The 24,897-nt window shown below is 38.0% G+C and overlaps 1 protein-coding gene across 3 annotated transcripts in view; it reads right to left on the bottom strand.

Annotated features, from left to right (window-relative positions):
• Positions 1–1,160: 1,160 nt before the first annotated feature.
• LOC102231505 (CD166 antigen homolog) overlaps positions 1,161–24,897 on the bottom strand; it is a 73,726-nt gene continuing 49,989 nt past the window's right edge. The window contains exons 5-16 of one of the 3 annotated variants that reach the window (XM_005800904.3): positions 24,809–24,896; positions 24,487–24,648; positions 20,219–20,343; positions 18,409–18,541; positions 17,930–18,042; positions 17,703–17,829; positions 15,372–15,493; positions 10,786–10,918; positions 8,261–8,290; positions 7,715–7,826; positions 3,579–3,713; positions 1,161–3,485 (exon numbers count right to left, since the gene is read on the bottom strand). In XM_005800904.3, the coding sequence (XP_005800961.1) occupies positions 3,611–3,713; positions 7,715–7,826; positions 8,261–8,290; positions 10,786–10,918; positions 15,372–15,493; positions 17,703–17,829; positions 17,930–18,042; positions 18,409–18,541; positions 20,219–20,343; positions 24,487–24,648; positions 24,809–24,896 (1,248 nt within the window). In that variant the 3' untranslated portion in view covers positions 1,161–3,485; positions 3,579–3,610. Of the gene's footprint in view, positions 3,486–3,566; positions 3,714–7,714; positions 7,827–8,260; positions 8,291–10,785; positions 10,919–15,371; positions 15,494–17,702; positions 17,830–17,929; positions 18,043–18,408; positions 18,542–20,218; positions 20,344–24,486; positions 24,649–24,808; position 24,897 lie in introns of all 3 variants that reach the window. The other 2 variants (XM_023351321.1, XM_023351322.1) reach the window with 2 other exon arrangements.

Raw genomic sequence — 24,897 nt, forward strand, 5'->3', positions numbered from 1 at the left:
CAGCTGGGTAAGGGAAAACCTGCTAACAAAATTGAACTTGTTTCTTCTGTAAACTCAGCGACATCCCGCTGTCAGACGATTGGCGGGAATAGAAATACCATCCACGGGCGCTTCTAGACATTGGCCAACAGGGGGCGGCGCCACTGTACAGAAGAGACGCAAACTCAACTTCTTATGGCACAGAAACCTTAACTAACTAGTCCTTTGGACAACTTAGTTGCACTTTTGGCTCTGCAACCGGTAGCTGAGGAGTTGCAAGTGACTCTTTGGTTCACTTAATATATTAAAGAAATATCATTCTGCTTTTTAAAAATTCTTTTGTTCTGTGCTCCCATGAAAAAAAACAAAAAAACAATAATATTAAAAAACACTGGCCCCACCCTGCCCGCCTCTGGTAAATTTGGTTTAGAACCGCCACTGCAGGAATCAACTTATCAGGGACTTTATGCTCCTGGCAGAGTCATCCACACTGCAAAACATTTAAAAGTGGCTTAACTTGAAAATGAAGGTTCAACTGCTGGCTTGAAAATGCAACTAAAGTCAACTAGAATTTTATTTTTGCTTTAACTTGGTAATTAAAGTTCATTAGAATGATTTAACAACAAGAGACATGTTTTTTGAAGATTGTTTTTTTTTTAAAGTTATGGCAGCTCATTTGTCTCGAATTGTGAGCTGGTCTGATTTAATACTGTAACTTCAAACAAAACGTTATTTCACATTATGCAAGAAAACTGTTCTCAGTGCAACAAGCACACATTTCTGCTCAATTTTCACTCACATGATCCAATAACTACTTTTAAGGTAGACAAATTAAAAATTCTGATTAAACCTGCATGAACAATATATCTGGTCATGCATTTTATTAAATGCTGCATAAAAAGACAAATAAACAAGGAATTATTTTTTTAAAATTGCAACAGAAAACATAATTTTCATTTCAGACTTTTTCTCTCTCCCAACTTGGAGTAGGCCGTAAGTAAGCGATGCCTTTCTCTTGACAGTCTTGAGACCCCATATTGTGTGTATGTGTACAAGAAATGAATCTAAACTCTCACGTGTGTTTTTCTTTATTTCAAAAAATGATCAGATGAGGGGGGGAAAAAGTGAGAAAAAATAAGCAAAGGAAAACACAAAACTGTGACAAATTCAGTGACCATAACTTTTCAAAATGTACATTTTATTTTAAACAAAAGTACAAAAAGAACAAACATCAGATATTTACAATACTTGCATGGCAATGTTCACTTTCTTTGGTCATTCTTCCAATTTGATAGTTGTTGGGGTTTTTTTTCCACAAGGTAGGCAACAAACAGCAGCTTGGAGATCTGAGATTACAACATGCTTGATATATAATTCAACCAGACTCTACACAAACTACTGATGAGTTAATCTCTTTTGTTTTTGTTTTTTTTAAGTAAGGTCTGCAAGCAAGTTAGCGACAGTTTAAATCATAGATATGTGACGGTAATCGATACGCCTACCAGGATCGTTAATTTTGAATGATATAAATAGCATAAAGAAAATAAAATTCACACACTTCACAATTACATCCCCAATGTTAAAACAATTTTTTTTTCCTGTCAGTTTTTACTAATGCTCTTAAAATGGACCAAAAATCGTGACATGTACAGCTGCGCGTATCCCATTCTATTTCTACACACACTTGAAACATGAACCCCTAGTGCACATAACAAACTTAAGTAGTTACAGGTAGGTTTTTTTTTTTAAAAGAAGGCAAACATATCATAAAGGCTACTTTGAGACGCGCATCCTATCCATCCCCCAGTTCCACAAAGTGACGCCATGGCTACTTAAGAAACAATCATTCCTCAAACACTGATGGAGCGCAAAACTGATGACATCAGACTCAAAGTTCCCACAAACTAACACGTCCTCTCGTAACTGCAGGCCGATGGGATCATTTTGTGAGAGAGATGCGTGAAGCGGAAACTAAAGCCAGCAAGTCGAGCGGGTGCTGTACATTCTCCCAGTAATCTACCTTCTTTGTGTTGTGCCGCGGTTACGCCGAACGCACAGGTCACGGACAGTAAGAAAAACAAAACAAGAAACAAGAAAAAAAGAAAAGCAAAAAATAATCTCATCTCATGGTAAGACAAAAAGAAAACCAAAGACATATTTATTAACACCACACAGCTTTGTGACAAATTACCTAGTTCCTAATTTACATGGAAAATCATATTGCCGTTTTTACCTAATGCTGCGTATGAGAACATACAGTGCCTTGTAAAAGTATCCAAAGAACTCCATTATGTCCCCACATTTGTCATGTTACCGCCACAAACTTTAATCTGTATTCTTGGGGGGAGATGGCGGGATTTAATGTCATGGACTCATTTTAAAAAAATGCTTGAAAACAAGAAAGAAAATCTTGTCAAGTATCTTTGGTTTAGTTTTGAGTGCAAATATCTTGGTACAATTAAAATAAGGGAAAACTAACTTGCAAGTAACTTTTCGGCAAGAAACATGAGCTTGTTTCAAGTCAATTCCTTGGTGTTTATGAACAAAGACTAGTAGGTGAAATAATCTACCAGTGGAACAAGATTTTGTTTTGTTATTATTATTTATTTTATTATTACTCAAGCCTTGGAATGAATTCTTATTCAATATGTACAATTTAAATGTGTAGTTGAATAACAGTAGAATCTGTGTATGTCTAAAGACATTTTCCCATACAAGTTAAAATGTCCTATTCCAAGACTAAAAACTAGACCAAAAGTCCTTGACTTTTTCAGACCCCTTTAATCTGACACCCTTTAATTAAGTCCAGGGGTATTGCATTGTTCAAATATCACAAAAGTCCCACAGAACACATTTAAGTTTGTGATTGCAACATGATGACAAAATATGGAAAGGCTCAAAGGGGAAACGAATGCTTTCTCGAGGCATTCTAGGCCCTGATCTCATGATCAATTTTTCCATCTGATAAATTTACAAAGTGAAATAAATGCGCAAACAGATTTTACTACTACTATCTACTGACACTGAAGGCAGAGGTGGCTGGCCTGAGATGGCATGAAACTAAGAAGCAATGGAAACATCTCTTAGCTCCCGCAACGTACTCGAGAGCTAAGAGTCAAACACAGACTAACGCAGGCCTCTGCATCCTTACGGCGAAGGCAAAGAGTCTAGGAGTAACTTCACTTCCATCGAACTAAAAGAAACCCAAAAGGAAAGGTCTGCATGTTCTCCCTTTGCAAAAAATGTTATTCTAATAAACATGAATCCTAATGGTAGACGAGTTTACACATGTATCAGTAGTGCAGACGACTTATGTATCACATACAGTATCCATTCTTTTTGTTTAATTAGTGGAGGGGGTGAGGGATGTCTGGATTATGCTTTTTTTTCTTTTTTTTTTGTAAAAGTGTCCCTGAAACCAAATCCAAGCTGTCGTCATCCCAAATAAACGGTAATGTTTCCCAGAACTGAGGTGAAGAGAAATGTGCAAAAGTTCTGCGTCCTCACTGGAAAGAAATGTCAAATAAAGGTTACAGTAAATTTTGCCAGTGGTCATATCAGGACGTTAGAAAGACAAATAAAAATACCTTGGTCTCTACCTTTCACTTCACTCTTTCAGAAATGGTTCTGTCTACACGTCAGCTTTCTGGCTGTTCTCCTCCATCTTCTCCTCCAACTTCTTCTCCTCCTCAGAAGACCCATTCTCCTTCTCACCAGTTTTCCAGCTTCCTTGCCTGTAAGGATTCAAATTTCATTATGTAACATCAGGGTTTCTACAGGTTTTATCTACTCAAAGCTAAACCCTTTTCAAGGTTACTTTAAAACACGTAAAACCTGTGTACAAAGGAAAATGGCATATTTTTAAACAGTAGTACTGCCAAGCTGTTTTGCTCAGAATGCCAACTGGGCAATTTACAATTATCCATGATAGAAACAAAAAAGCTGGTTAGTTAGCTAGCAATCATAGGCATACTAGCAGCTAGCGTACACTTACCCATGATAGACACAAAAAAGCTAGCTAAGTAGCTAGCAAGAGATTATCAGCAGCTAGTTAGGCAACTGGGAATAATTTACACCATGACAGACACAAAAACACTGGTTTGCTAGCTGGCAACTAAAGGTTTACTAGCAGCTAGTTAGCCAAATGGAGATAATTTAGAGTTACACTTACACATGACAGATGAAAAAAGCTGCCTGAGTAGCTAGCAAGGGTTTATTCGCAGATAGTTAGCCAACTGGGGATAATTGACACTTACCCATGATAGACGCAAAAAAGCTAACCAGCTAGCAAGGGGTTACCAACAGCCAACTGGGGATAATTTACACTTGGCCATGACAGACGCAAAAAAGCTAGCCAAGTAGCTAGCAATGGATTATTCACAGCTAGTTAGCGGCAGCCTCAACCCTCTTGAGTCACAGGACGCAAGGAAAATGTTTGTATGCAACTTATAGTTTTGCCTGACAGGAAAGTCTCATGAGAAAAATAAACAACATAAAATATGTGATTAAGTAGTCTTGGCACAACAAAATTTAAACCCTGTGATATATATATTTAAGGCCAACTTACCTGTATATATTTTTAAATTAATTTAAGACATTTAAAGGCCTTCATTTTAGATACATGAATGTAAGGCTATTTAAGGACATGCTGAATGTTTTAGTAATCCATCCTGTCAGAGCTAAAAGTTGACAAAAACAAACAAACTCGTGGTAGTGCATGAAGTCGAGGAGCTCACTGGAGATGTGATTTGGCAGGAACCGAGACAATTCAAGCGGGAGTAGGTGGTTGTTTTTGTTGCCTCGGGCAGGATCAGGAGGTCAAAGCACAAACCGCAGGTCTCAGAGTAATGCCAGTTCAGCTTCTCAACTACTTATAACCACAATAATGAAGAAGACACATGGGAATAAGACGATCGTTTGTAGATTATTGGAATAAATAAGTGCCAATGGGAGCCAGTATACCAGTAAAATTCATTCCATTTATTTATTTACAAGTAAATCTTAAGTCAACAAACTTAAGTTGCTCATAATCTTATATTGCCACTCTGAGAATAGTGAGAAGGGAAATTGCAATTCCTTGGATCTGGAATCATTTAATGCATTTCCTTCAGAAATGTCCACAATGTTTGGTACATCATGCTCAAACTTGGCAGTCTTAATTATTTGTTGTTTTTTAAACTACGTTGATTTGAGTCATAGGTGATTTTGCCCTGTAACCTAAGAGGAACTCGGCTGAATATCAGATATCGTCTTCCAGGATAATCAGGACCAAAGTACTACCATATTAATCCGCCATGCTTGGATGTTTTAAGTCAGATCAAATGGGACATACACTTAGCAAAAAGTTCCAGTCTCATCAGTCCACTGCAAGTCTTTAATGGAAAAAAGTTTTTCTTATTGGTGAATTAGGAACACTTACCACTACAGTGACCCTGAGGTGCAAACCACTTCAACAAAATCAAAAACACAACAACATTAACAAAGCACAATTACAAATTCAAAAACACAACCACATTAACGAAGCACTACAACATTAATAAAACGGAAAGAGTATGTCCCAGTTGGAGACCTGAGAAATCGCTGATTGGATAATAGGCATGAATACGTATATGCTGAGTCCTGCTTACGTCACCGCCATCTTGAAAGTGGCAGTAGAGAGAACGTGCTACATGGACTAGTTTCAACGGTTTTACAGTACAAAGTGGACCCACTGCCTTTACCTTTCACAGATAAGAATTAAAGATAATAATGACGTAAATTTACGAGCAGAATTTCTTGACTTTGTGGCCAGTACTGTGCATTTCCGTGGTGAAACAAACTTCTAAACAACGGATAAATATTTCCTTTGTAACTAAATTGGCCCAGTTAACTACTCTGACTATTTTCTTAGCTTAGCTAACGTTTTTTAATACTGTGTAGTTTTTCTAAAGAGGGAGAGGCAATGAGAAACCTGTAACGGCGCTTTTGTTTTGTTTGTTTATTGTTGCCATGGCTACCTAGAAGTTCACTGTTTGTCTGTGGTCAGACATGGTTACTTTAGGTACGTCAGTTATCTGTAAGATGTTTCTTATAATTTATGTAGATTTAAATCATTTGTTTGATATAACAGCGAACCTGAAGTGGACTGAAAGTACATTAATCCAGAGAGCAGCGCGGAGACCGGGGGATTTCGTCAGGACAGGTCCATAAAGATCACAGCTGGAGCTGTTTTTCTTCAGACTTCAGTTTCGCAGTTCATCTCCACAATGTCTGTGTTTAGATGCTAAGTCAATGCCCCAATATGGTGAAGGTGTGTTTTTTTTTTCCTGAATGTGAACGAATCAGGGATATATTTTCTATTACACTGTTAGATAATTTTGATCATTCGCTTTAACCTGTGGCTAGCCAGATGTCTCAGAAGGCCCAGTCACCGAACTGCTCCCAGTTTGACCAGCAGACTGAACCCCTGCCTGTGCTCTGTGCTGCCAGTGTAATATAAATAAATTTGCAATGAACTGCACACTTTTTTTTCTTTCACTTTTTGTGTATTTTGAGTGAAATATCTCAATTTGACGTATTAGGGCATTATGACAGTTATACCATAATTAAAAGAAATTAAAGAAATAAAAAATAATTTAGTCTGTTAGATTTCGTTCACACTGCTGTCTATAGCACAGTTGACATATTACACTGAAATAAATATTTTTTTAAATTAAAAGTATGTAGATAAAGTTTGACAACTACTATCAAAGTTTGTCTTTTCAATAAAATGCCAAAAAATTTAAATGAAGTTACGTTTCTTTATTCATATCTTGAAATAGCAAATGCACATTGAATTATGGAATTGTGTTAATATGTTCATGAATACATCACTGTAAAGGTGTGTGTGTTCATCAATAAAAACGATTTATCAGAATCAGCGGCATCAAATGTAATTATTGTGCCACAAAACAATTAAATAATCACATCAAAAAGTTTGAAACCTTGTCCTTTGCTTTTCTTTTCATTCCTATATGACAACATGCGAGAGATTGTGTCAGTGACATTCGTTAACTTTAAATACTTTGCAGAACAGCACTTTACGAAAATCAGTCCGTTTACTTGTATTAGCTTGCTGGTAGATAAGCCACTTTCAATATGGCGGACGCTATAACGTATCCCAACAACGGGCCGACCCGCTCAAGCGATAACTCCCGGTTCAAAAGCACTGTTGATCTCTAAGGTCTCCAACTGGGACATACCCTTTCCATTTTGTTAATGTTGCAGTGGTTTCGTTAATGTTGCAGTGTTTTTGTAATTTGTAATTGTGCTTCGTTAATGTTGTAGTGGTTTGCACCTCAGGGCCACCGTATCCCACAGCCCTTGAGATTTCATACTGGTTGTAAAGTTATTCAAGACTATTCAAGGTTGCAGAAATCCCCCTTGTGACTCAGCTCTCTGGTCAGGACTGATTTCTGTTTCTCTAAAGTTATTTAGAGAGCTACCATGTAAGGTAATGGAGAAGATTTTCTGTCATGAATCTATTTTAAGCCTTTGGGAGGAATGCCATTCTACACAATCTGCCTTTGAAAGTAATTTTATCTGCATCATACAGGGAAGCCGGTTTGATGTAAAGTCAGTTTGATGTGCTAATTAATTAAAGTGTGGAAGCTATTCAGGAAATTTGCTTCATTATTGTAATGGGCTTCTGGCAAAAGCGACTTTATTAGGAAACTTTACGAGGGTTGTGATAAAAAGATTTAAGAGGTCTTCTTACTTGGATTTCTTCATGTACATCCAGTAGGCCACGCCTATAACCAACGCTGCGACCAGGAGCCCAATTACAACTCCGACAACCAGTTTGGTTTTGTCATCATCGTCTGAAGAATCTGGAAGACAAACCACGGCAATCAGTGACCCGACACCCGTTTTTGGTGGGGAAAAATAAATCCAGGGTGCGCGTAAAGAATCAAAAACTAACAATGTGCTTTAAATGCATTGATGAATGGCCACGTCTGCGTTGAGCATGACTGTGATTTATCGACTGGACTGTTAATGGTTGCTTTCCAGTTTTATGTAATCACTCAATGGGATTATGATCATCGTTGACATCTTGCCAGGATGCTGGTAGCTCTATTCCTCTTACGTTTTTTTTAAAAAAAGAAAAAATAACTAAAAAAACACACACACAGTCTAATACTTCTTCACTAGTTGCAAAACCCAAAGCGATGCAGGGATACACATTCGACCCGAGAGCCTTCTTTCGGTCGGCACTACATAATTCCAACTCAGACGTTAGACGTAGAAGACTGCTACGACTTACCTCGTTTATCCACTTTCACATCCTCAAATACTGAAATCAGATATGAAATAATATTAACGTCCAACCAAAAAGGGGAGGGGAGTGGGTACAAAAACAAACCAAAGAAAAAAAAACCAAAACAAAACATAAAACCAAGTTCGTCGTCCAGAGAACGTACTACTCTACTTCTACTCTAGTTCAGCATGCAAAGAGGGAACAGATTAAATCCAGCATCCCAACATGGTGGAAAGAGGATGTGAAAAGCCGTTCCGAACAGGGATGAATGATTAAGAAGGAGCACAACATGGTGTAAACACTGCACACTTCTTAAAAAAATCAGTGCAAAGTGCATGCATCATTTAGATTGTGTCAGTGAAGGTGTGTCAAAAAAAAGGACAACAACAGTGTACCAACAAACTGCAGGATATACAACCAAACTTTACATATCCTGCGATTAATATTATACAGTTGATTATTTTTTTGTGAAAATTCGATCTTTAGCTAAGTAACTTCTCAGTTTTGAACCACAGAAAATAGCATTTGCAGACTTTTCTCTACACTACTTGCAGATAATTGGTCATTTCATGTTTAATTTTCTCCGCAGAGCACATCTAAAATAGTCAAAACAAATTTTTGAAAGTGAAAATACTTGGTTGCAACGCTACTTGACATGTTACTGGTTGGCGTGTGAAAGTCAGCCAGTCCAGCAGCAGTTCTTTTCCTTTCCGCTGATTGGCTGTCAACCAAGAGCGGAGATGAGACCGAAGATGTTAGCTTCTGCTGTTGCCATCACTGTGCTTATTGATGCATTTTAGGTATATTTGGTGTTTAAATTATTAAAATAAGATGTGACAAGTGTTTTAGAAAAGCAATTGCGGTCCCTAATCCCTGCGAATATTTCTTCTGTAAAGGTTAAGGCTAATTATGAACCAAGATGTCGCCGGCTGACAGGGAACATTCCACGTGACTGACTCCGATCGTTGAAAACTCCCAAACAATAATCACTTACTGAACGCTAAGTTGGCCATTTTTAGTATCATTGTTAAAAAATATGTCAAAGGAAGCATATAGATATCAGAAGTTGCTAACATTATATATGTGTAGTAAATGTAAAGGAATGTTAGTTAGAGTGAGGGAGAGCAAAACTTATAGCAGATAACAGGAAGGCTAGATGGTCTCCCATACTTCACCCATTGCTGAACAAATGACGCGCAATCACGCGTTTGTGGGACGTTCGTATTCGCACAAACTTTCACAGTATTTTAGGGTTGCAACTAACGATTATTTTAGTGGTCGACTGTTCTGTCGATTATTTCGACAATTAATCAAATACAAAAAATGAAAAATATACAAAACAGGAATCATTCAGTTCCTTTTTTGAGCACGTTGTTCTTTCAGCAAATTGCCTTTTTTGAGTGTATAGTCCAATTAATGATTGACTAATAAATTACTTCAATAATCGACTAATTGCGATTAACGCAATTAATCATTTCAGCTGTGTACTATTTATGGGTATTTCTTGAAGAATGGTACAAATGTACATAATTCCTCACTGCGTCTGATAAAAGTTCCTCAAAAGTACTTTGCCTGCAGATGAATAGAAAAAGGATAGTGGAAGCGGACCAGTTGAAACTAACAACATTGCTGTCGAACCGCATCTTCACATAAAAAACGCCAACAAACGTCTGACCAATCACACAGAACTCTGTGCAAAATGGTTCAAATCCGGCCCGTCTACCCATAATGGGAGGAAGACGCTTCCCTCCAAACAAGACGACGCAATTTTCATCACGTGTTGACATCAACGGGAGCTGATTTCGACGCTTCGGATGAGGTATGGGAGGGCCTTCAATGAGGTACAGATAAAAGCAGCTCTGCTTTGTCCTTCTGAGCTTTCAGCCTCTGTTTAGCTGGATTTGGAAATGTTGGCAGTCTTTTGGAAATTTCAGGCTTAAGATCAAGATCTCCATTTTAAAGGAAATTACACTTGGAGAGTCTTAATAGTTCTAGCTTCACTAATCCTCATTATGTTGAGAAGCAAAGACAGTTTTACATGTGAATGCTGTTGTCTCTGCTTCCTATTTAAACATTTGAGGACTGGTCCTGACAGAAAGAGAAAAAAAAATATTCTGAATGCTAATCTTATATCTTTTATGTCATCAAATCAAAGATAAACAAAAAAAAATAGATATTTCAAATTTGAGATTAGTGCATCTCTAATTATGACAGTCTATGGCACCATTTGATATCTGGAAATAATTTCAATGTCACGTTCTGTGTTTCATTACCAAAAGCGAAGTTTAGCTGTACTACAGTTGAAAATACCGAATATGTTAATATCCAATTTTAAGAATCAGCCAGTTAAAAGAGAAATTTGACTACATCTTGATTAAATATTCCACGTGTATTTGTTATATGAGCATGCAGACACAAAGAGTTAGTGGATGAAATAGAAAAAAAACCATTTAGAAAGACAGCACTCCCAGCAATTTGGAGTAGAGAGAGAGAGATAAGAGAGGATCATGCAGTCACTCTTTTTTACTTACGAGAAGACACAGTTATGACTCTGGTGTCAATGCCAAACAAATTGGACACTGTACAAGCTACACTCAGGTTTGCAGAGGGCATCACTGAGATCTTATGTTTTATTGTGCCATTGTCGAAGGATTTCTCATCAATCTGAAAAAATGAGAAAGAAAACAAACACGTTAGTGTTCACATACCTGTCCAGGCCACTAGGTGGCAATGTTTTACAGTTAAGCAAAAGTGAGCCTATTCATGACAAAAAGGAGCAGCCTCTGCCTGTGGGACACAGACTTCTAAGCCTCAGAGGAAAACCCCAGACACAAAGACAAACTGCCAACACCCCGTTTACATCCTCTACAAACAAACACACGCAAAAAAGAGGATGCAACGTTTGCAATGAATTCGCTAACGAGCCAAAGATGATCCCTTCATTGGTTTAGACATGAAGTGTTAAATCGAGGAAATAAGAAGCTAGCTGCATTACTTTAACTGTAGGATAAGAGAACACCTTTACAGGTGATAAATTATTGCACACAACTTCAGGATGTTTAGGATTTTTGTGGCGAGAGAGCCGAAAAGAATCCCGCACACAGCCTGAGGTTCATCTGTATTTCACAGTGCCTCTCTGAGAGGCTCGCCCATCAGCGCGCACGCAGGTGGACCACAGGAACAAAGGAAGGGGAGGGGGGCCTGCAGGGGGAGATGTATTTATAGTGCTCTGCTGCAAAATACTGAGTTTAAGCCTCGGGGAAAGTAAAATGAAAAAAGTAAAAAAAAAAAAAAACATCCACTCTTTCAAAACACCTGGAATAACCGCCCAAGAATGCTCAGACCAGATCAGTTCAGTCCAGACGTGTTGCAGCTCGGGAGAAACAATGTGATTTAACTTTAATGTGGAGAGGCAGGAGGCTTCGCTCAGTCGAAAAGAAAAGCAGAATCACACGCGTAGAGAAAAAGAAGAAGAAAAAGCTTGATTTTGGTCGATTCTTTGGAATTTCTCAGAGTCCTTCAGGTATTTAATTATCGGAGTTTCTTTAGTGGAGCAGCTGTAACCCCCATGTTCACTGCAATACAGACATGCTGCCTTCTCGCATCAAAGACCAGTATGGGAATGAATTGCTATGACAACTGCTATTGATTCGCCAAGAAAATATCAAAGCTTAACAGGCGAAAAGGGAAACTTCTGGAACGCTAAAAGGATTCTTCCATTTTTTTGCATTAAATGGCTTGAAAAGTTTGTCTGAAACTCAAGGTCGAAGCATGGGAAACATGAATGGGATGATACTTTGTTAAAGAAGGCAGGGTGGTCAAAAACATTCAGAATTGGTCTGCATAAACTAGGGAGCCTTCTCCAGATTAAATTGGATGTCAAAAGTGAAAAAACTATCAAGTCAAGTTTATTTGTGTAGCACATTTCAGCAACAAGGCAGTTCAAGGTGCTTTACTCCATCAAAGCAGCATAAAGTCATCAATTATGAAACAAGCCATACACATCACATTTCATCAAAATCCTCAATGCACATCAAGTATGTCGACCATTAGCTGCATTTCCATTAAAAACGTGCAACAAATTTTGCTGATATTCTGTTAATGTTAAAAAAAATAATGGTAATTTTGCAATTGCTGTGTTAAAAAATGAACCTAAACAAGCTAAAAAGTACCAATGTAATGTGAATTTAAGATGGATTATGGTATCAAGATATACTGAGGTTTCAACAAAAGTTAAAAAAGCTGCACATATTTTCGGACACACTGTTCTACAGTTTTAAGCTATTTTTAATGAGAACCTAGAAAAATCGCTGCAGCTACAGGAGATACTTCCAACTGTATGAAGTATAGAGTAGCAGCTCTCTCCCGTCTCTCCCCCGCTTCCCTTCCCTCACCACTCGCTGTACTACATTTCTCCTCACTAACAGGATGTATTCTCAATTCATCTTCACTCTATATAAGTTCTCTGAAATACGACGAATTAGTTGTGCCCATAAGTCGTGTGCAGGTGACAAGTGGGAACCTGTGTCAGATGTGGAGTTATTAGCCAGAGTTGCCAGCCATTTCTTTTATAATTAGTCGGTTTAAATGTGGCTAAGATGAATAAAGCTTCTTTTTAGTTTCCCAAATACGGCCTAACTCTGTATCTAATGAATACCGTAAAGGATAACATGACATCGATTGAACTGAAGCCTCCTGCTTCAGTCTCACTAGCCAACCATAAAGAAGAAATGATAGTGGGCAGTAAAAAAACAAAAAAACAAAACAAGCCCCTCTCTTTGTCTCCTGTGGACAACATAGGAGACATGAAAGAGCTCAGTTTCTACTGTCACCTCATTGAGTAGCACTGCACATCATCTGAAGGGTCACATTAAATGCCATACACTGTCTGGCTAACAATTTGCTTAAAAAAAAATCTATTTTGTTATATAAATATAAAAACAGAGCTGCTCATTGAGTGCTTCTGACAGCTTTGAATCCCGATCTGCTGTCACAGTAATCACATCTATAGACTTTCATATCTCTGTGTTGCAACTGCAGACTTTGCAGTGACAGTTCACACCAAGCACTCTAGCTCAAAAAAAAAAAAGTGGAAAACTTCCACTGGCACTTTGCATTCAGCCAAATTGAATTTAGCTAATGGCATCTGTCCATTTAGAAAATCATAAAGCCGAGTGTTTTGGAGATATCACAAAGAGAAGCCAAGAAGATAACACGACTGTAAGCGTTCTGCTTTATAACAAAGATAAATTAGTAGAGCTATAGCGCTCATGATGCATATTGAATTCTTAAAGGGGCAGTGTTATGTAAAATTGACTTTTTTGAGCTTTATATCATGTTATGCCTTCATCAAAAACACACCTGGAGTGCTGCGTTGATTCTTTCATGCATGTTTGAGAAATCCCTGAATCTCCCATGGCAACCACTCAAGGATGTCTGAACGCTTACACTCACAAAAGCCACCGCCTATTTACCCAAACCTCCTCCTTCGAGCTGCTGCCTCCAGCCAAGCCTCGGCCTCACAGAGCATCTTCCTCACTTGGCTACTCCAGACTAGCGACAGCAGCAACTAGCAAACACGTGGTGGAGCTGCTCATCTGCTGACCTCATCATTCAAACTATTTCTCAGCGCAACGCTCCTAAGAACGTTTGCAAACGGCGTAATGAGAAGCACCGCTGAAGTCAGAGGTCTGGAAAGAGCAGGCGCTTCTTAAAGAGACAGAGGCCAAATTTCAAGGCGCCAAATTGCAAAGTCAAATTTCTTTTAAGTCATGTTTGATATATTCAGCATTTTTATACCAACTTAAGGTAAGATAGTTACCTAATTGCGCTATAAAATTGTACTATATGTCTGGAAAATACATAACACTGCCCCTTTATATCAGTAAACCACACACTCTAAGCCAGTGTTTCCCAACCCTGGTCCTCAAGGCACACTGTCCTACATGTTTTAGGGCAGGGGTGGGCACTCCTGGTCCTCGAGGGCCAGTGTCCTGCAACTTTTAGATGCATCTCTACTTCAACACACCTGAGTCAAATAATGAGGTCGTTAACAGGACTCTGGAGAACTTGACTGCACTTAGGAGGAGATTCAGCTGTTGGATTCAGGTGTGTTGGACCAGGGAGACATCTAAGAGTTGCAGGACAACGGCCCTCGAGGACCAGGAGTGCCCACCCCTGTTTTAGCGGTTTCCCTGCTTTAATGTGCCCGATTCAACTGAATGCAGTTCAACAAACGCCTGTTAATCAGTCATCAATTGAAATCAGCTGGACTGAAGCAAGGAAATACCTAAAACATGCAGGGCAGTGAGCCTTGAGGACCAGGGTTGGGAAACACTGCTCTAAGCTATCACGCTGTCCTCTCGTTCCTCACTGTAACACTTAAAGTCTTAAAATAAAATGATCTTCCATTGCAGTAGCATAAACTAAGAGCAAAAAGATTTGAAAAATTCAGTCTGGTGCATTTATTCATTTGGGAAAATATTAAGTAAAGAAAGAATTGTTTTCTATAAAATGACTGGTGCCAAAATTGAGAAAATGATTGTATAAATTCCTTTATTGCACAATATCTCCAGAGTCCTTTTTCATGCTCTTCTCTTACTGCAGTTCTATATCAGTAAGTGTTAATGACTATTTTAATATCTCTAAAACATCCCTGCTGTGTGTTTTAAGCATTGCTTTTCACACTTCCAGTTTTTCACCTCAGTGAAACAGGAGGTTTATGAAAGTTTAAATTGACTTATTTTGTAGTATTTTTAGGGGACTGATAATTTTGGCATCAATGATTTTGTTAACTAATAATGTAACAACATTGTACTTATTGTTGGATTCTTGTAAAAATTTAATCTAAATAAAATTAAGCAACAAATTTATTTCAAGACCCTTGATAAACATCTTTATCCAGGGTGCTAACACCTGCTAGCAGCACAGAAGTCCAGGCTGCAACTGCCTAAAATCTGAATCCACTATGAATAAATGTATGTGCACTTATATGAAATATTATACACATGCCCTACTAAAATTGCAAAAATTATGCAGGAGTGAATTTCATTTAATCCTGGAGAGGGGGGGTGAGCTTTCCATGGGAGTGTGTGTTTCTGTGTGTGCGTGTGCATACCAAAGTGCCGTTGATGTTCCAGGAAACAGCTGGCTTTGGGGAACCTTCGGCCTCACAAATTAAGACTTTACGGTGGCCGTCTTTGTCGTTCTGATCGTCCAGTTTTCTGATAACCGGAGCACCTGCAACGGCACGGAACATTTCAGATACACCTGAAGTAGAAAGTGATTTGTCATGGTCGCGTTTCATTCGTGGGCGAAATGCAAAATGATACGAGGAAAATCTCAACTTGAAGGAATAGCATTTTTGGGAAGAACCCACGTTTGCTACCACACAAAGGGATTCTTTTTTTTTTTAGGAATATAAACAAAGAACCTGGATGCAGGGAATAAAACAAATTGCTCTTTCTTCCTCTTTTATAGCGTTTTATCCCAGCAGCAAAGGCAAACACTACGACAGGTTAGGTTGCCTTACAGTGTTTGGTCAGATAAAACAAATAAAGTGAGAAAATCTCACTTTTATATAATTCTCTTGATTTATTTAATAGCACAACAAACCATACTCCATTCAATCAACAGACTGGACAAGTCATAGGAGTCTACCAAGATGGTAGACGCAAAAAACAACAACAAAAAAAATTGTATATTAGCAGCTAGTATCAGTAGGCGGCTAGCTACTAGCCAGCTAGCTAGCTGGTAAGCAAAGGTTCATTATCAGCTAGTTAGTAAACTGCTGGTAATTTACACTTACCCGTGATAGACAGGAAAATCCTAGCTAATTAATGAGGTTTTTCTAGCAGCTAGTTAGCGGTAGCCTCAACCAGCTCAAAACAAAGAATGTAATGTAGATGCATGTATGCCACTCAAACGTTTGGCAGACAGAAAAATCCCACCAGAAAGATTCCTGCCACTGCAAAATTTAATACATGTGATTAATGTACTTAAGGCCAACCTGCATTTAAAAAAATAATTTAAGACATTTTAAGCCTTAATTTCCCCCCTTCTTCTATAAATGTCAATTTGGTTATTCTGTCAGGATCTGTGTTTTTCTTTGTTTATTTAGAGTGTTCTGTGTCCTTAAGTCTCTTCGTTGTCCTGTCCTCCCTTTGATTGTTCCCAGGTGTGTCTCGTTTCTGTGATTACCCTCCCATGTATTTAACTCCACCTGTGTTCCTTGTTCCTCGTCGGGTCCTTGTCGTCGTCAATGTCTTGCCTATTCGTGGTCCATGTGTGTGCTGCCTGTTGCTGGACTTATTTATCATTAAATCATCATAATTCATCTGACCTGGGTCCGCTGCGTCTGCCTCACCAACCCTCACCACCCGCACTTCATGACATATTCATTACTAGGGCGGCACATTAATAGAAAATCATGCATCATCACAGTATTGGAAAATATTGTGATGACAATATTAATCACAATACATATTTTCTTGTTTCCACTCTTTTCTATCTGTGCTCCCATCACTCTGAGAAATTTGGACTGCACCATCAGCTGCCCGATGACTAAATATTACATTAGCATGAAAAATGTATGTTCGTATGAATATTGAGCGATACTGCGATGACGATACATTTGCGATACGTTATGCGGCCTTAGTCATGACTCACTGTGCTCATGTCAGCAACATGTCTTGTCTGACTCGTGATTCTCAGCAGCTTCTCTGAAGTTACTGTGCGTCTCTTGGCTGCTGGTCTGATTGCCCGGCTTGTCAGATTGGACAGACGTCCATGTCTTGGTAATTGTTCTATACTCTCTCTGAGATGTTTACACCTTAGGATATTGTTTTATAACCTAACTCTGCTTTGACATTTCTCCACATTTTTATTCCTGACCCGTCTTCTGTGATCCATGGTCTTCACGCTTTGCCGTTTTTAGATCAGTTTTATTTACGCTATCATTTTCCTTCTACTTGCCACATTCGGGTTTGTGTCCATCCCATAAAATCCAAATAAAATATATTCAAAAACGAGGTTGTGACATCACAACGCGTGAAAAATCTCCAAAGAAATTAAAAATGATAATTCTTTGTTTTCTTGTGTGCATCCATAGAAACATTGAATGTTTCAGGTAAAAAAAGAGAAATCCTGGTCATGTCTCTTTGGCAAATTAACATTATGTTAAGAATGTTTTACTTCTACAGAAATTAAGTTATGTTTGTAAAGAGCTCTCTTCACTGTTTTCCTTTGCTTTAATTTATATCAATTCAATCACGCTTTAATTAGTTTGTCGAGCTTCAGAGATGTTTACCATTCTTTCGCTTCATTTCTTTGGTGTTGAGCTGCTCAAACAGGCAGGAGATTTTATTTTATTTTTCCCCATCTGCACACAAGGGAATTAGAAATCTTCCCAGCAAACTTTGACCAAAAAAGCGTTTCCTTTAACCTGTACCTTCGACAGTCAGATGAAAAGAAGCCTTTCTGCTGAGGGGGCCCATCGTCACCTCCAACTCATACAAACCGGCATCTGAGTAGGCAAGCTTGGTGATCTTGGGCTCTTTGTTCATCTTAACACCTCCCTGCGTCAAATGAATAGAAAAATCTGCACTTTCAATAACGAGCACAAACATGTCATAATCGATTTAAGCGCTGCTCTAAGGAAGATTGCTTTTTTTTTACCTTTGTCCATGAGACTGTTGGTGTTGCGGAGGAATCAATGCCGACACTTAGATTCAAAAAGTCGCCTGCGCGTCTGATGACCGTCTTATTTAGGTTTAATTTGACGTCTAGGTCTGAAGGGAGACAGGATGTGGAAAAGAAAGTTCAGAGGTCTGATAGGGGCAGAAGCGTTTTTCGTTGTCAAACCGCACAGCTCCATACTCTGCTCACAGACAGAGCCTATTAAAAGTCGCGCGGCTGACGCACAACGGCCGCCTCTGCAAATCACAAAAGGACGGTCTGGCAAAAGAGAGATATTAGGACTTCCTTTTCTCTAACAAGAAAAAAAACCCTTCCCATCTCATTGTAGTAAAGAGAGTCTGCAGGCAGAGGAGGAAATTACAGAGATAATAATGCAGGCGTGCAGACACATTACCAAAACTCCAGTTGCTTTTCCTAAAAAAAAAAAAAAGGAAGTAAAACAAGAAAACACTACTTACACTGGACTACGATGTTCTTGGCCGCTTCTATCGAGGGGCGGTTAATTAGAGAGCATTTGTATTCTCCGCTGTCGTTGCGTGAGATGTTTGTGATGGTGTAATTGTCTGAATTTTCCACTTTCGTCACATTTCCCTGCAAAAAGAGTTCAACGTAGCAGGAGCAGGTCGGCTCGGTTAGGCTGCGGTACAACATTTAAATATCTCATATCATCAAAAGGACAGAAGTTTCCCAACTAAATATAAAATAGATATATTTATTTATTTTAAATAAATATATTTAATATTTTAGTTTTATTTTATTTCATAAAATAAAACTAAAATATTAAATATAAAATGCATATATAAAATGCATATAAAATCTTCAATCTTTCAATTGAAGATCTTATTTAAAAAAAAACCCAACATTTAAATTTACTAATTTATTAATAAATAAATTAGTAATCTATCTGAATTCCGTCGTTGATTTACTAATAAATTAGGATTAATCAAAGATTTTGGATGTCACTACCTACATTAGCTTCACAACAGGAAGTAGGCTAAAAGGTCTCAAGAAAAAACAACAAAACAATGTATTATGACCAATATGCAGAAATTCAAGAACAGAAAACAGTTGCAAATTAGTTGAGCAGCATCTAAGAGAGACTTTTAAGAAGAACAAGAATAATTATGAAGTGGCCTAATTGAAGTCTGGACTTAAATTAAACTTACAGGCTATTCACACTTAAAAACCCTTTAATGTGGTCGAATTAAAACAGTTTTAATTCTACCACAGGACTGGATGATATGGCTTAAAAAATAACATGTACATTTTGCATATCAGATCAGATTTTAATCCATTTTTTTCATGCTTTCTTTTCTGAAAGAGAAATTACAAATGAATGAAAATGTTTTCAAAATGTGGCTTTTATTTCAATGCCGCTTCCTGTGTTTTGTACGATGGAGTTTTTGTTTAATTTCGAGAACATAATATTAGCAGAACAAGGACTCAATTTTACCAGAAAAATGTCTTAAAAATGACCAGAATAAAAACGTTTGCTGGGAAGAGGCTTCAGTAGAGTTATCAGGATCTGACGTGTTCAGTTCGAGTTGCTCTTTCTTTGAAATAGACACAGTTATTTGCACGATCGTTTCAAAGTCCTGCTACTCACGATATTTTGATGGTGTGTTAAAAGATTTTCTATTTTTGTTCAAAATTTCCTCATTTTAATCTCGTTATTTCTTCATGGTAGAGTTAAAATTACTACTCTACTCTTCTATTAATAGAGCTTTAGACTGGTAACGTTATTTATTCTCATTATCTCAACTCTATTGCCGTACGATTGTATTGTAATATTATGACTATTGTAACAATTAAAAAAGAACTATTTTAACGTGTCTCTAATATTCCATCGTAGAGTTGACCTGAATCCAGAGTCCAAATAAACAGAAGCTGTAAAACATGCTCGTCAAACAAGATGGCTGCCTTGGATGTGCTGACATCACTCTGAACTGGTTTGGTGGAGAAAGATATCCAGCTTTTTTAAAAATGTAATCTTCAAAAACCAATAATTTGATTAATCCCAGCTCTATTTTGTCATTACCAATTATTGCAAACATTTCGCAAAGAAAGCCAAAACTATTCATTATTATGTTTGAGGACCGATTTCTTTTCCAAATATAAACAAATTTCTGAGTAGCTTCTAAAAAACACGTTTTAGGTCATTTCGGTTAGATACTTAAATTTTATTGATGATTTGACAAAAAACAAACCAAAAACAAAAAAAAAGAGATCTACACAGGAGTTTTCTTCACAAGTTTGGATTTTACGTACCTTGATGTGAAAGTTAAAGCTGGTGGGACGAGGGTTTCCATCCGCCACACACTTCAGAGTCACGTCGTTTCCCTCCACGGGTAGAGAATTTGAGATGACCTCCAGGATGAGCTTCTCTGTGGAGTCTATGCAGTAAAAAAAAAAAAAAGCGGACAAGTGTCAGATTGGCCCCCGCCTCGACTGAGTGGAAGGCCGAGCTCAAACTCTGCACCTCGGTATTGGTTATGACCGAGAATAAAGCGGAGCGGAGAAGAAGATGGCTGAATTACTGTCATAATCGGAGGCACTCGAGCAAACGATCCTTTCAAAGCTTTGCCGTTTCCGTTCCATCTGAAGCAAACTCTTTCAAGAATTTCATTTCTTCTATGAAATGAAATTCCACTTTGGACTGAAGTCAGCAGGTAGCATCAATACGTATTGCCTCAAACAAACAAACAAAAAATCCCAAACAACCTTTAAGGACCCAGTGTGTGTGAGTTTTTTATTTTTTAAATTTGCCTGTTTTGGCTTGAAGCAAAAATAATAATGAAAAAAAATGAAGAACAAAACCATGCTTTAACCAGCAACAGCTGCAACAGTGTTTGTTGATTCTCTGACGGGTCAGAGGCTGTTTTTTTCTGCAGCTCATTATCTACTGGATAGACAGATGAGTGTTTTACAAATGATGCAGCACATCAGCTAATAACTTAACCTGCCCAGGCAGCAACCAGACAGCAAACATCTGTGCTCAGAAACACGCTATAAATATTAATAAAAAAAGAATCAGTATTTTCATACCCTCTGTTGTTAACATGAATTAATAGTCTACATTTCTGCAGGCGGGAGCCGATTATCGGTTTTAAACTGTACTGCACATGCGTGAGAGTTAACCTTTCAGCTACAAGGGCTTCCTTTTCCCCAAACTCTTTTCTTTTTGAGAGACAAGTCTACTTTCAAAGTAAGGAATGTTTTCATGACCTTGCTTATTCGCTTTCAGTTTATGTGAAAAGCTGCCAACAGATATGAGAAGTTCTTTCAAAGATGTAGAAAATTAAAGATGTAACTACATTCACAAGAGGCTAACTAGAACACAAAGTATTTTTCCTGACTGGACCAAAGAGGGGACTGGTTATCCTTTAGTTTTCTTGGTTTGTTTTCCAGGCTATGTCCAGGTCCCTGGACATAGTTTGAGGAAATCCATATAAGTATCGCAGGATATTTCTTATTAATATCCTATGACTTTTAGATGCACCCTTCCTCCAACACACCGGAATCAGACGACTGATTACTCCTCAGAGTGTCATTCAACTCTGCAGATGGCCTGGTAAAGAGCTGTTCAGTGGATTCAGGCTTGGGTGCCCATCATCTATACTGTGTGAGTTCCTGAAAGACTTTTTCATTTTCCTCCAGCCAATCTGTTGAAACTCCTCCTGTGCTGTTTATCTAGGGAAGCTTCTCTTTTATTCACTCAAAAAAGCACAGAAGCAACTTGATGAACATGGCAGAAAAAACAGCTACCTTCCTACGTGGGACCAGTCTACCTTGTCAACACAATTTCACTCAATTCTCATCTTCGTTCAATGAGTTTTCTCCCATTGGAGTGGATTTCTCCTGCAGAATTTCAACTGGGCCAATCAGCACACAAAGGGAGAAGTTGTGAACGACGACTGATTCATACACACAAAGAAATGTATAAAATAAATATAATTTGATACCAAGTCTTCAACATGAAATGGTTAAACAGTTTCGACATGAAATGATTCTTAATTCTCGACATGAAATATTCATAACCATACAATATGTTTTAAATATGTTGCATGATGAAGTTAGAAAACCAAAGCAGGATCTAAGTGCATGCAACCGACGTACATGTTTCGTTTATGTAAATCAAACAGACTTTTTCTTCCAGTGTACGCTTCTCCGTCGCTTACAAGAAAAACTGTTCTGAAATATTTCCAGGTGAAACAATAAAACAAAAACAAAAAACTGGTGAGAAAAGTAAAGAAGCACCACACTTCATTTTCAGTAACAGCATTTAAATCTACAGGCTAAATACCCGAGCAGACAACCCAACTCACTAACTAATTAACGTGCATGCCAACTTGGTATAATTTTGTAGAGCAGAATGACAATAAGATTTAATATTTTGCAAAATTAACATTTGAAAAGCACAGCTTACTACAAGTGTCTATTCTATATTTTTTCCTAAGCTTATCCAACTATAGCTGAAATAGCATTAAAGTTATTCATCGGAAAACTTGATTATAACTGTAAAAATGAGTAATACAGAACAGTTTATTAGCAGTTGCTCTTATGTTTTAAAGAAAGAACAATAAGATCATATTATGTACAGCACTGGTTTTTATTTTTATATATGTACATAAATACCCAAATTTATCATGCTGTGAGACCCTCAGAGCAGAACGTGCCTGCAGGAGCGTGAACAAAAGTTTTATGCCAACTCTAAAACTGCAATTACAAAGAAAACCTCATCAACAACATTAACATTTGTTTTCTGGTATTTGCCTACAGGGATTAATGATTTCCATAAACTTTATAATTAATATTCTGCCCAATCCAAATCAAACTTGACATTTTCAGCTGGCGCAACACGGAGGTGTTGCTGTTTCCCCAAAGAGAAGCAGACTTTGGAAATGGTAACAAGCGGAAGGTGAAAGCGAGACGGGTGCTAGAAGCTTGAAGTAGTTGACATCTGGCGAGTCGGGTTGCCCCGGAGGGCAAGCCGCACTTACAGGAGCTGCACAGCAGCAAATTAACACTGCAAAATCTCCTGGACTTTTTTTTCTTCTTTTTTTTTGACCAAGCGACTTGCATCACCTTCGATCTTTGCCTACTCTGTGTTTTTTTTCTGCTTTGTTTTACAAATTGAAGACTTTCAGGCAGCATGTGGTTTCTTTCAAGTCTGTTCAGGACAAATCTAAACCTAAACACTGACAGAACAAGAGATTAGGTGCAAAATAAGTAACATTTTCACAAAGGTTCACCTTTTCATGCAGTGATATGGAAACATGAAAGTAACAACAAAAAAAAGCAAACACTACTCACAGTGATTTGCAAAAACGTTTGTTCCCACAGATTTTTTTAAGCAGAAACTTCTTTGAGAAGTTCTAAAACGATTGTGCAGAAGAAAGAGAAGCACGCAGTGGTGTCAAATTCTTTTTAAAATAAAAATCTAGAGAACATCAGTGATCAAAGAGGATCACAAGGATCAAGAAACGGGTAGAGACATGTTGAGAATAAAGTTGTGGAAAAGCTTAAGGCATAAAATTCTTGAAAAGATGAATGCAGCTAAACGTATGAGAATCCTGAAGGAAACCTGTTAGAGGCTGCAGAACAGATGTCTAACAAGGCGATGACATACAGCCAGAGTTAAGATATTTCTGTTAAAATGGCCCAGTCAAAGCAGACTCAGAGATCTGCAATCTGGAAGTCCAGAGTGACTCTCATAAATGGTGCAAAACTCAGTAGAGTTTTCCAAATTTAAAGTATAGGTCTGTCACAATAAATTTTGCTGGACGATAAATTGTCCAAGTAATTATTGCGATAAACGATACTATCATTGTTTTGAGGCCGTTTTCAAGTAATACATTGATAATGGTATGTTAACGTGAGTTCGCCCTTTCAATAAACTATAATTTTTTTAAATTTAGTGCTTTACACTGGAACTAGAAGAAATTTTAAATATCTAAAATAAAACACAACAACCAGAAATAACAAACAGAACCGAAATAAAAACCACACACAACCAAAACCACAAGTAAAACACATTCTGATGTTTCTCTAAACAAAATTGTCCATCAAAAATATTAATCACTAGAATGGAAATTATCGAGTTCACTTTAATTTATCATGATGTTAATAGCATATTTCTGACAAACTTGCTTAAAACGTCTGGTTTAACAGACATTCAAGGTTTTCTTGCAAAATCTGCACAGATTTCTGCAGCAGAATGAGACATATTGGAAGAGGAAAATTGAAATACAGCAGACATTTCCAAAAATTAAGCTCTTCTTCTAAAAACAATGATGCATGTTTTCTGATTTAGACAAATTTTACTTCTGAAGGAGTGAGTGCCAAAGAAGCCTTTAGGGTTTCTAAAGCTTACAAACCTTTGATTCTGTCACTACTGCCCAGCTTTACACTGACTATGCAGTTTTTCTCAAGGTATCCTCCAGATAAATAAAATCTATCATCCTCTGTGTGGCTTATTGACTTCCTGTCTTTCCTTTTGTGTCCAAACAACATTGGGTATGTTCACCGTTACTCACAGTTGATGACGAAAGTCTGTGGGGGGGACACGAGGCCACTGGCCAGCAAGTGCTCCGCCCTGCAGCTGAACTGGGCGCCTGTGTCTTCTTTCCGCGCAGAATACAGCAGCGTGGATTCGGCGTCTAAGGGGCTGGTGGAATTTCCCGCATTAATCACAGTCCCTAGAGAAAACAACAACAAAAAAAAGCAGAAAAAGCTCCAGCATGGTTTAAACCGTCTCGCACACGCTGTGGCAGCAGAAAAACATCTGTGCGTGAAGTATTGACAAAGTTCCTGTTTTGCCCTCATCTCATATTGTGAAGCAGGATGAAAGATGCGTACGGTTTTCTTCAGGCGTAAGGGTTTTGTTGTTCCTCAGCCATACGATCTTTGCAGGTGGATTAGCATTTTTTGCAACGCATTTTCCAAGC

Source organism: Xiphophorus maculatus, chromosome 18 (genome assembly GCF_002775205.1).
Source record: "Xiphophorus maculatus strain JP 163 A chromosome 18, X_maculatus-5.0-male, whole genome shotgun sequence".
Lineage (NCBI taxonomy): Eukaryota > Metazoa > Chordata > Actinopteri > Cyprinodontiformes > Poeciliidae > Xiphophorus > Xiphophorus maculatus.